Here is a 14,496-nt window from a genome sequence, read left to right as displayed (position 1 = left end):
ACTCTGTATTTTCAACCTAGAATGAGAGGAGTGACCAAAATTCCCTTGCCCTAGAAGGCTCATTTTGATTTTAACCACATGAACAAAATATGTAGTATTGTTTCATTTACAAAGAAAAATACTACTCTAGAATTTCTAGTCTAATCAACCATGAAATATATGAAACAGTGTATTAAGTAGTTAACTGTAGTGTAATACTGACTTTTTGATCAAAATATAAAGTTAGATGTTAAATATACTTGTATTGCTAGTATTTTTTTCTATTTTTTTTTTATAGGAAAATATATTCAAGTGTCATCCAATGCAATATAAGCTGACCATGAATTCTAGAAAAATTATTTCTTACCAAAAAAATGTATAGAACTTTGATTTTAGTGTTAAAATTCTGTTTTTAATATACAACTCCCTCTCAAAAGGCCAGCAATACTGAATAGAAGAACAAGTTCATGGAGACCATGGAAGATTGCCCTTATTATTGCAGCTGTTGTGTTTGTTCTGGCAATAATTATTGGTCTACTTGTTTATTTTTTGGCATATGGTAAGCATCTATTTCATTGTACTTTTTTAAAATTTTGAAGACATATTCAATTTATTTCAAAACTGTGTTATTTTCTAACATCCCCAAATGCAATTTTTATTTGAATACATGTTTGTACATTTGGGAATTGATAATTTTTTTATACAAAAAATGTTCCTGACATTAAAATTTTGGCTTGGTTCACTACAAAATTTTCTCTTGAGCAATATGAATCAATAGATTCATAGCATATGTTATTTTGTGGTAAAATAATATTTAGTAAGTGGAATAAAAAATATTTTAGTAGTTACTCTATCTTTGATGTCAATGTATGAGAACATGTCACATTCTGTCATTATTTAATTAGCAGCTTAAATAATCAGTAATTACTAAGAAGTGGTCATTGTGCCAGGACAATAATATTATGTTACCTATATGATGACAGTGACTATGAGAATGCATGATCTTAAGAAAAGGTTAGAGGGAGGTATTGGCCAGCAGCCACTGAATGTTTGATTTCCAGAAGTTAACCTATTCTATAACATTTTTTGTGTGTTTCGTCTCCTCTACTTCTCATACAACCTAAATTAACTAAAGAGAAACCATCTCCTTTTGTTCTCCTTTCCAGATCAGAAGTCTCATTACTACCAGGCTTCCTTCCAGATCCCCAGTATTGAATACAATCCTGATTTTTCAGTAGAACACTCAAAAAGTGGGACTAACCTAAAACAAAAAATCAATAGTGAGGTAAGTCTGAGCTTTGCTGGCATCACTGCTAACCTGACAATACTATTTTGAAGAAGGATGTTAGAGTAAGAAGAAAGTTAAGAACATATCTACTTGTATATACATTAACATTGTCAGATACAATACAATAATGCCTAGTTAAATTTGAATTTTACATTATATTGAAAATACACCTCATGGAATATTGAAACAGGCTTATACTAAAACCAATGCTTTCTATTGATCTGAAATTAAAATTCAATTGTGCATCCTATATTTTTATTTGTTAAATCTAGCCATTCCAATCTACATTATTGAAAAAGTACATTAGACAAGGATAACTACACCAAAAACTGAGCAACATAAGTTCAACAGAAAAATAAATGAGTTATCTGGAAGTATAATTCAATCATTTGAGCACCAACAATATCACCATACATCATTCACACAAACTATGTGTGTGATACTGATACATTGTCCATTACATAATTTATACAGATTATTTATTCCAGAAAATATACCACATAAACACACATATAGGCTCTTTCATTGAAGATTTTAGTTCTGTACACAGCCTCAATTGAGCCTAGCATTTATGAGCCAAAGATGGCAGATCATTCTTGCTAGGATGAGAAATATTTCTTCAGCAAAAACATCAGGTGATAAAATGAATTGAAGGATTCAACTGAGCAGTATTGGCATGTCTTTTTCAGATGGTTGAATAACATGATGAACATAACATCACTGAACTGTACATGTGGAGATGGTAGAAATGACAAATATTGTATTACCTATATAAATCCACCAGCCACTCCTCAGAAGGAAGGTTGGGCAATCTACTTCTGTAGTGACACTGCCTTGGCAACCCAAGGAGGGGTCGCTATGAGTCGGGTCCGACCCCACAGCACATAACAACAAAAACAACATATAGTTACCAGCATTAAAACAAAAAGGAGCTCTGGTAGCATAGTGCCTAAGGCACTTGACTGCTAATCAGGAGGCTGGCGGTTCAAATCCACCAGCCACTCCTCGGAAGGAAGGTTGGGCAATCCTACTTCCGTAGTGATAACTGCCTCGAAAACCCAAGGAGGGGTCGCTATGAGTCGGGGCCGACTCGACGGCAAATAACAACAACAACAACAACATTAAAACAAAATGCTAAAGAAATTTTCATTAGGAAAAAAAAACATTAAACAGGGCAGAGTATAAAATATCTTGTTACTAGAGACAATATCTGAAATTAGAGAGCATCCACATTTTGATGTTAGAAACACTTTGATTTTTTATCCCAATTCTATCTTTTGTCAGCTTAACAACATTGAAAAAGCTACTTGTAAAGTGGTGGTGGTGGTAGCAGCAGTAGCATCATCTGAACCTGTTTCAGAGAGGATAATGACCAAGATCAGCCCAAAGCTGATCTTTAGGAGGTAGAGGTCAGACATACCTCCACTCTCTGACCTTTGACACAAGACATCCCTGCCATGGCACTCTCTACTTCTCTTCTGGGTTCAATAACCCATTTCAGTGGTCACACAGAACTCACAGACCTTATTTACAGTTAAGGGTTTATTAAGAAATAATAGTATGTACAACTCAGGATCAGGATCAGGATTGAGATTAGGAAACACGAAGGCAAAGTTTCCCTTCTTCAGCACAGGACAGCTCTCTGTTTTTCTTGGTTGTACAGGCCTCCTCTTGGTCCCCTGAGGATAGGTTTCATTCAGCTCCCTCAGGACAATCCCCTCTTGGCCCTCCATCTGTCACCACCTACAGGGCCTCTTGTGAGCTTCTCACCACTGACTCTGTTGCTGGTCTTCTTCTGGACCTCTTGCTGTCTTCAGTGTTATACCCCATGACTTTTAGTAGTCACTGCTAGTGCTGCAGCTCTTTTAGGAGTTTCCTTGCCTCTTCTTACTCTGCTTCTCTCTTCTTTCTTCCTTCTGTTTCTGTTGCTTTTCTTCCTATTTCTTTCTGTCTCAAGAAATCTCTGTATTTATACACACACATACACACACATGCTTCTTAAAGAATTAGGCAGTGAAAACCTTATGAATAGTAATGAAACACTATCTGATATATTAGTGGAAAACTGTATGAATAGCCCTGAAACATTATGTGATATAGTGCCAGAAGATGAGCCCCTCAGGTCAGAAGGCACTTACAATATGACTGAAGAAGAGGTGCACCCTCAGAGTTGACTGAAACAGACCATCAACTGCTCATATGAAAGTGCAAGTTGAAGCTGAAGACAACTAAAAGAAGTCCATGAGAGCCTTGATTATATCCCTCCTGAATTTAGAGACCATCAAAAGAATACATTTGATGCATTTAACACCAATGACTGAAAACCAGATAAATTATGGGATGACATCAAGAACATCATCCATGAAGAAAGCAAAAGGTCATTAATAAGACAGGAAAGGAAAAGCAGACCAAAATGGATGTCAGAACAGACTCTGAAACTTGCCCTTGAATGGAGAATAGCAGTAAAGCAGATGGAAGAATTGACAGGATAAAAGAGCTAAACAGAAGATTTCAAAGAGGAGCTCAAGAAGATAAAGTCAATTATTATATTGAAATGTGCAAAGACCTGGAGTTAGGAAAAAAAAAAAAGAAAGAACACTCTCAGCATTTTTCAAGCTGAAAGAACTAAGGAAAAAAGAAATTAAGCCTCGAATTGCAACATTGAAAGATTTCATGGGCAATATGTTGAACAATGCAGGAAAAATCCAAAGAAGATGCAGGGAATACACAGAGTCACTCTACCAAAAAGAATTGGCAGATGATCATCCATTTCAAGAAGTGACATGTGATCAAGAACGAATGATATTGAAAGAAGAGGTCAAAGTTGCACTAAAGGAATTGGCTAAAAACAAAGCTCCAGGAATTAATGGAATACCCACTGAGATGTTTCAACAAACAGATGCTGCACTGGAGGCACTCACTTGGGTATGCCAAGAGATTTGGAAAACAGTTATCTGGACAACTGACTTGAAGAGATCCATATTTGTGCCCATTCCAAAGGAAGGTGATACCACAGAATGTGAATTATCAAATTATATTATAAATATCACACACAAGTAAAATCTTACTGAAGATAATTCAAAAATGGTTGCAGCAGTGTATTGACAGAGAACTTCCAGAAATGCAAGCTGAATTCAGAAGGGGATGCGGAGCAAGAGATATCATACCTGATGTCAGATGAATCTTGGCTGAAAGAAAAAAATACCTGAAAGATGTTTACTTGTGGTTTATTGACTATCCAAAGGCATTCAATTGTGTGGATCATAACAAATTATGGATGACTTTGAGAAGAATGGGAATCCCAGAACACTTAATTGTACTCATGAGGAACCCGTACATGGATCAGGAGGGTGTAGTTCAAACAGAACAAGGGATACTGCATGGTTTAAGATCAGGAAGGGCATGTGTCAGGGTTCTATCTTTTCACCATACTTATTCAATCTGTGCACTGAGCAAATAGCCTGAGAGGATGGACTATATGAAGAAGAACGTGGCATCAGGATTGAAGGAAGGCTCATTAACAACCTGACATACACAGATGACACAACTCTGCTTGCTGAAAGTGGGGATGACTTGGAGCACTTAGTGATGAAGATTAAATATAACAGTCTGCAGTATGGATTACATCTCAATATAAAGAAAACATATATCTTCACAACTGGACCAGTAAGCAGCATCATGATGAATGAAAAAAAGACTGAAGTTGTCAAAGACTTCATATTACTTGGTTCTACAATCAATGCCAATGGAAGTAGCAGTCAAGACATCAAAAGAAGTATTGGATTAGGCAAATCTGTTGCAAAATACCTCTTTCAAGTGCTGAAGAGCAAAGATATCTCCTTGAAGACTAAGATGTGCCTAACCCAAGCCATGGTATTTTCAATCACTTCATATGTATGTGAGAGCTAGACAATGAATTAGGAAGATCAAAGAAGAGTTGATGCTTTTGAGCTGTGGTGTTGGCAAAGAATGCTGAAAGTACCGTGGACTGCTAAAAGAAGTAGCAAATCTGTTCTGGAAGAAGGACAGCCAGCATGCTACTTGGAAGCAAGAATGGCCAGACTTCTCACCTACTTTGGTCATGTTGTCAGAAGAGACCATTCTCTGGAAAAGGATTTCATACTTGGTAAAATAAAGTGTCAACAAAAGAGGGGAAGGCCATCAACAAGATGCATTGACACAGTGGCAGCAATGGTCTCAGGTGTAATAGAGATTGTGAGGACAAAAGACCAGGCAGTGTTTTGTTCTGTTGAAATAAGTTCGTTACGAGTCAGAGACGACTCAGCAGCACATAACAACAACATACAGATATATACACATACACACACACACACAAACACACATGTATAAAACTCCTTGTCAATTACAAGATATAGTCCCTCCCAATAGGGGCCACAAACTGATCAATCTCCTCTCAGAAGTCCATACACAGTTCATTTGTACAGTAAGCTATAACTCACCTCATTTGCAGTTTATTGACAAATCCTGCAAGGTGCATACCAAACATCAGGTAGGGGAGCCCAGGACCAGACAAAATGTATCAAATCAGGTTGTTATAGCTCCTCAGTATTTTGATTCTCTAGTGCTGCTCTAACAGACATAACCACAAATGGGTGGCTTTAACAAACAGGGATTTATCTCCTATGGTTTATAGGTTAAAAGTGTAAGTTCAAAGTGGCAGGTTGTAGGGGCTGGGTAAAAGCCCTTCAGCCTTGCACTTCAGTTTTGCCTCCTCCTCCTGTACCACTGAAGCTGGAGGGTTTTTAATTCTTTTTTCTTTAATTCATTTATTGTGATTTGGGTGAAGACTTACAGAGCAAATTCACTTTCCATACGGCAGTTCACATATACTTTGTCTCATGTCATTGACCACAGTTTACCACAATGCAACAGCTCCTTTCCCACTTCTTCCCCATAGTTACCTCTTCCCAGTGTCCATCCCTCCATACTCTCCTGCACCCTGAGCTGTCTCCCTGTGCATAAGCAGCCCTTCCTTCTCCCATGATTGTTCTCTCCAGGGTGTGTGTCTACTTGAGGTAAATGTTTAACTCACATGCCTGTACATTGTTTGGCTGGAAAACACAGGTGTAGGTTCAATTCCAGACCTGAAGGGCAGCTAGGGGCCATAGTCTCAGTGGTTCCACCAGGCTCTATTGGACCAGCAAACCTGGTCCCCACCTTCTTTTTTTTTTTTTTTTCCTGGAGGTTTCTTTTAAATCAGACAGCTGCTGCCTGCTGAGGCTGACAAACCTAAGGTTGACAAATAAAATGACACAGTACCAAAATTATCAAACAACATGGGAGGTCATTGGTTCACATCCAGGAACAATCCTAAAATAGTCAGACATTGAGATGTAGATTCGGCTCCATGCAGGGTCCAAGCGTACCAAAAAGCTCAGAGACCTTTCTCAAAGCTGTCGTCTTATGTACTGGAAGTAGACCACATTTCTAAGGTAGCTACTCAGCTGCTCCAGTAGATTCCACGATGGAGTTGATTATCAGTCTCATAGGGAATAACTACATCCACTTGCCCAGCCAGTCAAAAACAGGCCCAGTCAAGTTGACACATAACCTTAACTACCACACCCAGGAAATGCCAATCAACTTGGCTTTTTCCAGGGTCTTTTGACCCTCTGGTGTAGAAAACTAAAGCAAAGGTAACTTCGCAGGTGTTAGAGAAGCAAACTTCTCAAACTCTTTTTCCAAAGAACTAAGGCAAAAAAGACACATTTTACCATATTACTTAAACACTCAACTACAATATAGGAATAATTTTTTCCACCTCTCAGAGTTATTCTGAGAATTAACTAATGTAGTAAATATAGAGTGTGAAAAGCATATGTCCAAATAAACATTAACATCAGATCCCTGTGCTCCCACAGAACTTTCCATACACCTCTTAGAACATTTATTACCTGTTACATCATTATTTTTTTATAAGTCCATATACCCCTCTTGCTTCGTGATTTCATTTATGCTTAGGAATGTGCTTTCTTAAATATCTGGTGCTTCATTCAGTGCCTGCACATGGCAGGACAATAAAAATATTAATCAAAGAGATGACTAGTAAATAAATCACCATGTTAATGGTATTGATCCTATGCCTTAGAGTACAAGTGTTGTTGTTGTTGTTATGTGTCATCGAGTCGGCCCCGACTCATAGCGACCACTTCTTGGGTTTCCGAGGCAGTATCACTACGAAAGTAGATTGCCCCATCTTCCTTCCAAGAGAGTATAAGTGGAGGCCATAAAAAGGAAAGAAATAAAGTAACTCAAACCAGCAAATATTTTCTATAAAGGGCCAGCTTTATAGATATATAAATATAAATATTTCTATTTATATAAAAAATATATAAATATATATAAATATAGTATATATAGAATTAAAATAAATATAAATATTTCCCGCTTTGTGGGGCATACATTTAATGTGCAAATACTCATGTCTGTCACCATAACATGAAACAAATCATAGACATAATATAAATAAACAAGTCTCACTGTATTCCAATAAAATCTTACTTATGGTCACTGAAATTTGAATTTCATATAATTTTTATGTGCCAACAAATGTTAGTCTTTTTTTTTTTCAACCATTTAAAATTTAAAGCTCCTTCTTAGATCACGAGTCATACAAAAACAGTTGTTCTTGTTGTTGTTAGTGCTGTCGAGTTGGCCTCAACCCACAGTGACCCCTCCTTGGGTTTCCCAGGTAGTACCAGTACAGAAGTAGATTGTCCAACCTTCCTTCTGAGGAGTGGCTGGTGGGTTTGAACCAGCCACTGGTTAGCTCTCAAGTGCCTTAGGCACTATGCTAGACCAGATTTGGCCTACAGGCCATAGTTTGCTGACCTCTCATTTAGCCTATGGGCTAGAGTTATAGTAAAAGTTTTCCTAGAACAAACAATTAAAACCAATTCCTAAAATGGAGTTTAGAGGTTATCTGTGGACTACCTTTATTCACTATTTATGCATTAAATCACCATGGATTGTTCACAAAGCCATGGTTTAAAAGGATATAGCAATAAATAAGGGAAAAAGGAAATGGAAGAAGAAGGCAGAGTCTAGATTAAGGGAATTAGAAAGGAAATGGAAGAATGCAGATTCTAAATTCTAGAAGTACATGGACCAAAAATGGTAATAGTAGTTTTCTCTAGACAGTGATTTTGGAATGATTTTAATCCTTTTAATTATACTTTTCAGTGTTAGTTGTTGTAAAAAGATTTTTACAATGAGTATGTCCTAATTTTTCTGAAGGAAGGTTGGGCAATCTACTTCTGTAGCGATACCACCTCAGAAACCCAAGAAGGGGCTGCTATGAATGGGATCTGACTCCATGGCAGTGCATTTGGTTTTGGTTTATATACTAATTTTATCTTATACATCTATCATATAACTTTCATATACATTTTGTGAAAAAATAATTTGTCCTTAACAGTTATTTAGAAGGTAAAACATGGCCATTTTGAAAAATAACTATTTCTCAGTGAAATTTCTTACCAATCTATGTAATATGTTATCGCAGGGTATTTCACTAAAAGAAATTTCATAACTTGAATTGATGAAGTAAATAGCAGTTGTTCAACATATACTAGTTTCTATGTTAGGCAGCTCATCTCTTCTGACTTGTGGAACTAATTTGATAGTCACGTTCACATAAGGTTTGGCATAGGATCATTCTTTTTCCTGACAAGCCAGTTTGACAAGTCAATGATGGTAAGCAGACTTTAAAGAACATGGATTCTGCAACAAACTGTGGTTTTAGTAAGAAATAATTTGTTGCAGGAAATTATCCCATCTAGGAAATTAAAAATAATGAACAAGTGGCATTTAAAGTCTTATCCTATTCTAAGTAATCATTTCATATAGTTTTTGCAATAAATATATATTATAAGCATTTTAAGGAAGTACTAAAAAAGCATATATTCTCTTCCCCTCCCTCATTTACCATGGTATCAAAATTTGGCCCAAATTTTTCATTGAAGCCTAAAAAAGTGATTATACAATCACATCCGTGAGGATGGTAAGTTGAGCTTGAATAACAGAGATGATAAATGGCTGATAGCTCTATACATACTGAGCTTTCAAAAATAATTTCTGAGTCCCAATCCTATTCTGTGTACTTTTATTATGGCTATTTAACTCTCTGGCTTAAGGAAACCTTATAACAATCATTTTTGACCATGTGAAAAGTTGTTCAAATATCAACATCCAATTATAGGAATGATCTTTATGAAAATAAGATTATGCCCAAATGAGTTTATGAGGATAACTGCAACAAAGTAAATGCTATTCAAATCTCAGTAGGTTTCATACAAGAATAACATACTGAACAGTAAAATTCACATTTAGTAATTTCTATTCTTTTTTTTTTGTTTTCTCAGATAAATAAGATATTTCAAAGATCCAGTTTGAACCATCACTATATCAAATCTCATGTTGTCAACCTTAGGTAATCACAACCAATTAATTTCTATGATAAAATGGCAAATTTACGCTAGTTATTCATCAATTATTCATCTTTTGGACAAGTTCTAAAAATCTTAGATATGCTAAGAGCAAATATAGTTTAACATTATTACATTTAATTGCTTTTACATCTATGTTGATGTTGTTGTTATGTGCCATCAAGTCAGACCCGACTCATAGAGACCCATCCTTGGGTTTCCGAGGCAGTATCACTACGGAAGTAGATTGCCCCATCTTCTTTCTGAGGAGTGGCTGGTGGGTTTGAACCACCAGCCTTCTGGTTAGCAGTCAAGTGCCTTAGCCACTGTGCTACCAGAGCTCCCATCTATACATCTATACAAAGTACTTATAGTGAGAGTTTCTTGGGTAAAGATGAAAAATATATTACTCATTCTTTTGATGAGTTTTGCATTTCAGTCAAAGATTCTTATAATCATTAAGTGATTCTCTCAATTTTACTTGTTTCTTCCTTGCAAATATAAGCTTTCATAGATTTTAAAAGTATAAGAATATATATTCAAACACACACAGATAGATGTAAAAAGTTGGTAAATTTAACAAGTATTTTTGATTACTTTTTCAGAAAACAAATATGATAGAACTCTCAGATAGTCTCTCCTTCCTGAATGTGAACAAATTTTACAAGCAGGATAATTCAGATATACATCTGATTAATATATGAAGAAGGAGTCCTGGTGGCACAGTGGTAAAGCACTTGGCTGCTGAACGAAATGGTGGCAGTTTGAACCCACCAGCATACTCTTTGGGAGGAAGATACACTTGTCTGCTTTCTTAAAAATTACAGCCTTGGAAACCCTAGATGTCAGTTCTATTTTGTCCTACAGGATTGCTATGAGTTTGTATTGATGTGATGGCATGAGTTTTGTTTTAATATATAAAGGGAAAAAAAAACTATGACAATAAAATATATGGAACTTTTTTTTTTTACTGTTTCTTCAAGATATGACTAACATTTAAGCAATATGGTATAATATAATATGATCTCACACATTTATTCTGGTGTTTTGTTTTTCAGGTCAAGTAACGATGGTTTGAAAACTGACGTATTGCTAAAATTTCAGTTTACTTCTAACAATGCAGGCACAATAAAGAGGCAAGCTTATGACATTTTATATCAGAAGTTGAAATCAGATGAAAGCTTCTTGAAAATAGATACTTCATTACCTTATCTTAGAGGCAAGAAATACTATTTTTCTTCCCTTGTTACATTTTATCCTTTTAACAATCTATGAAAAAACTTCTTTATTTGACCACAAAATGAAGGCACTTTTCAGTGTTAAATCTATCATCTACTTGATAATGAATAATGCCCACATGATCAACTCCCAAAATTACATCTCTTTGGTTCCCCCAAACAAAAAACTCACTGCCATTGAGCCAGATCCGACTCACAGCAACCCGTCCTTGGGTTTCTGAGGCAGTATCACTACAGAAGTAGATTGCCCAATCTTCTTTCCAAGGAGTGGCTGGTAGGTTTGAACCATCAGCCTTTTGGTTAGCAGTCAAGTGCCTTAGGCACTACTCCACTAGAGCTCCCTCTGGTTAGTATGGAAAAATTATAAGAGTTGTACAATAACTCAAATATAATAGTATTTCTTCCTTCTTTTAAAAGACTTTAGTGGAATTGTTTGAATTAGCAGATATGTGATAAAAAGCTATACTCTGCTATGAATATAATGATCTATAGTGCTTGGATCTCCATCGTGCAATGTTGTTGTCAGTTGCTATAGAGTGAGCTACAACTTATGACAAACTTACATATAACAGAACTAAACATAGCCCAGTCCTGTCCATATTCACAATCATTGGTACATGCATGTTCATTTTTGTAGCTATTATGTCAGTCCATCTCACTGATGGTTTCCCTTACTTTTTTTGCTGACTCTCTGATTTACAAACATGATGCCCTTTACTAGCAATTGGTTCCAATCTGAACCCAGAATGTAAGAATAAATATTGACATAAGAATAACAATTTATGGGTCACAAATATGATTTGAGTAAAAGTGAAAGAGGACTTGGCATTTTAGTTTACATTACTGTAACCCTTCTTATATTATGTAAGATAAGATTTGCCAAGGGTATGTAGGAGACAGAAGAAAAAGGAAGATACAAGACTCTGATAGAACTTGCCTCAGGTATAGAGAGCACTGTCAGTTCCTGCACCATGCTTAAAATCATTCCTACGCTTTAGCCTACTGTTACAGTTGCTGTGTCAATCCGTCTCATTAAAGGTCTTCCTCTTTTTCTCTGACCCTCTACTTTCCCAAGCCAGATATTCTTTTCCAAGGACTGGTCACTTGTGAAAACACGACCAAAGTACAAAAGGTGAAGTCTTGCCATTCTTGCTTCTAAGGAGCATTCTGGTTGTACTTTATCCAAGACAGATTTGTCTGTTCTTCTGGCAGCCATGGTATATTCAACATTCTTTGCCAACACCATAATTCAAACCCATCATATCTTTTTCAGTCTTCCTTACTCACTATACAGATTTCATGTGTATTTTAGGCTATTGAAAACACCATGTCTTGGGTCAAGCACAACTTAGTTTTCAAACTTATGCCTTTCCTCATCTACCCTTTAAAGAGGTCTTTTGAAACAGATTTGCCCAAGACAATACGTTATTTGTTTTCTTGACTGCTGCTTCCATGGGTGTTGATTGTGGATCCAAGTAAAATGAAATCCTTAACAACTTCAATCTTTCTTCCATTGTCATGATATTGTTTATATGTGTACTTCTGAGAGTTGTTTTTCTTTATGTTGAGGTGTAATCTATACTGCAGGCAGTAGTCTTTGATATTCATTAGTAAGTGCTTCATGTCCTCTTCACCTTCAGCAGGCAAGAGTGTGTCATCAGCATATTGAAAATTATTAATGAGTCTTCCTCTAATCATGAAATCATTCTTCTTCATATAATCCAGTTTGTTCGAACATCTGTTCAGCATACAGATTGAATAAGTATGGTTGAAAAATGCAACCTTGATGCACACCTTTCCTGATTTTCAGTCATGTCATATCCCCTTGTTCTATCTTGAGCAAATGCCTCTTGGTTTATTTACATTTTCCTCAAGGGCACAACCACCACTTGTCTGTCAGTTTGTCACACTGTGGTGGTTTATGTGTTGCTGTGAGGCTGGAGGCTATGTTACCAATATTCCAAATACCAGCAGGGTCACCAGTGATGGAAAGATTTGAGCAGAGCTTTCAGACAAAGATTTAGAAGACTTAGAAGAAGGAAGAAACCATCCACTTCTCAAAGTATTGGCCAGTGAAAACTTTATGAATACCTGTGAAACACTGTCTCATATATTACTGCAAAATGTTATGAATAGCCCTGAAACATTGTCTGTTATTGCGCCAGAAATGAGCCCCTGAGGTCAGATAGTATGCGAAGTATGTCTGGGGAAGAATTGCCTCTTCAAAGTAGAGTCAACCTTAATTATGTGGGTGGAGTAAAGCTTTCAGAACCTCCACTTGTTGATGTGGCACAAATCAAAATGGGAAGAAAAAGCTGCAAACATCCATTAATAATTAGAACATGGAATGTATACAGTATGAATCTAGGAAAATTGGAAGTTGTCAAAAATGAAGTGGAACACATAAAGATTAATATCCTAGGCATTGTTGTTGTTGTTGTTATGTGCCGTCGAGTCGGACCCAACTCATAGTGACCCCTCCTTGGGTTTCTGAGGCAGTATCACTATGGAAGTAGATCGCTCATCTTCCTTCCGAGGAGTGGCTGGTGGGTTTGAATCGCCAGCCTTCAGTGTCTTCAGTGTTAGCAGTCAAGTGTCTTAGCCACTATGCTACCAGAGCTCCTATCCTAGACATTAGTGAGCTGAAATGGATTGGTTTTTGCCATTTTGAATCAGACAACCATATGATCTACTATGCCAGGAATAACAGTTTGAAGAGGAATGGTGTGACATTCATCATTGCAAAGGATGTTTCAAGATCTGTCCTGAGGTACAGTGCTGTCAGTGATAGGATAATATGCATATGCCTACAAGGGACACCACTTAATACAACTATTATACAAATTTAGCACCAACCACCAAAGCCAAGGATGATGAAATTGAGGATTTTTATCAACTTCTGCAGTCTGTAATTGACTGAACATGCTATCAAGATGTGTTAATAATCACTGGTGACTGGAATGCAAAAGTTGGAAACAAAAAAGAATCACTGGTAGTTGGAAAATTTGGCCTTGATGATAGAAATAATGCTACATATCACATGATAGAATTTTGCCAGACCAACAACTTATTCATTGCAAATACCTTTTTTCAACAACACAAATGGTAGCTATGCACACAGACTTCACCAGATGGAATACACAGGAATCAGACTGACTATATCTTTGGCAAGAGGAGCTAGAAAAGCTCAATATCTTCACCAATACCAGGCCAGGAGCTGATTGTGGAACAGACCACCAACTGTTCAAGTTCAACTTGAAGACAATTAAAACAAGTCCACAAGAGCCAAAATCTTACCTTGAATATATCCTCCTTGAATTTAGAGACCTATCTAAAGAATAGATTTGATGCATTGAACACCAATGACTGAAAAATGGAAGAATTATGAGATGTTATCAAGAACATCATCCATGAAGAAAGGAAAAGGTCATTAAAAAAGATAAGAAAGGAAGAAAAGACCAAAATAGATGTCAGAAGAAACTCTGAAATGTGCCTTTGAGTGAAGAGTAGCTAAAACAAATGGAATAAATGACAAAAAAAAAAA

General features: G+C 36.5%; 1 protein-coding gene across 1 annotated transcript in view; it reads left to right on the top strand.

Moving 5' to 3' along the window:
- The window catches only part of LOC103198629 (transmembrane protease serine 11G-like), a 53,752-nt gene that overhangs the window by 12,775 nt on the left and 26,481 nt on the right, over positions 1 to 14,496 (top strand). Inside the window, exons 2-5 of the mRNA XM_007942804.1 lie at positions 417 to 538; positions 1,146 to 1,264; positions 9,652 to 9,719; positions 10,773 to 10,933. Of these exons, the coding sequence (XP_007940995.1) occupies positions 417 to 538; positions 1,146 to 1,264; positions 9,652 to 9,719; positions 10,773 to 10,933 (470 nt within the window). The remainder of the gene's footprint in view (positions 1 to 416; positions 539 to 1,145; positions 1,265 to 9,651; positions 9,720 to 10,772; positions 10,934 to 14,496) is intronic.

This window comes from Orycteropus afer, unplaced genomic scaffold, assembly GCF_000298275.1.
Source record: "Orycteropus afer afer isolate SDZICR_OR568_19922 unplaced genomic scaffold, OryAfe1.0 scaffold00098, whole genome shotgun sequence".
Classification (NCBI taxonomy): domain Eukaryota; kingdom Metazoa; phylum Chordata; class Mammalia; order Tubulidentata; family Orycteropodidae; genus Orycteropus; species Orycteropus afer.
The sequence above is the reverse complement of the archived record's forward strand: the minus strand, read 5'-3'. Positions and strand labels throughout refer to the sequence as shown.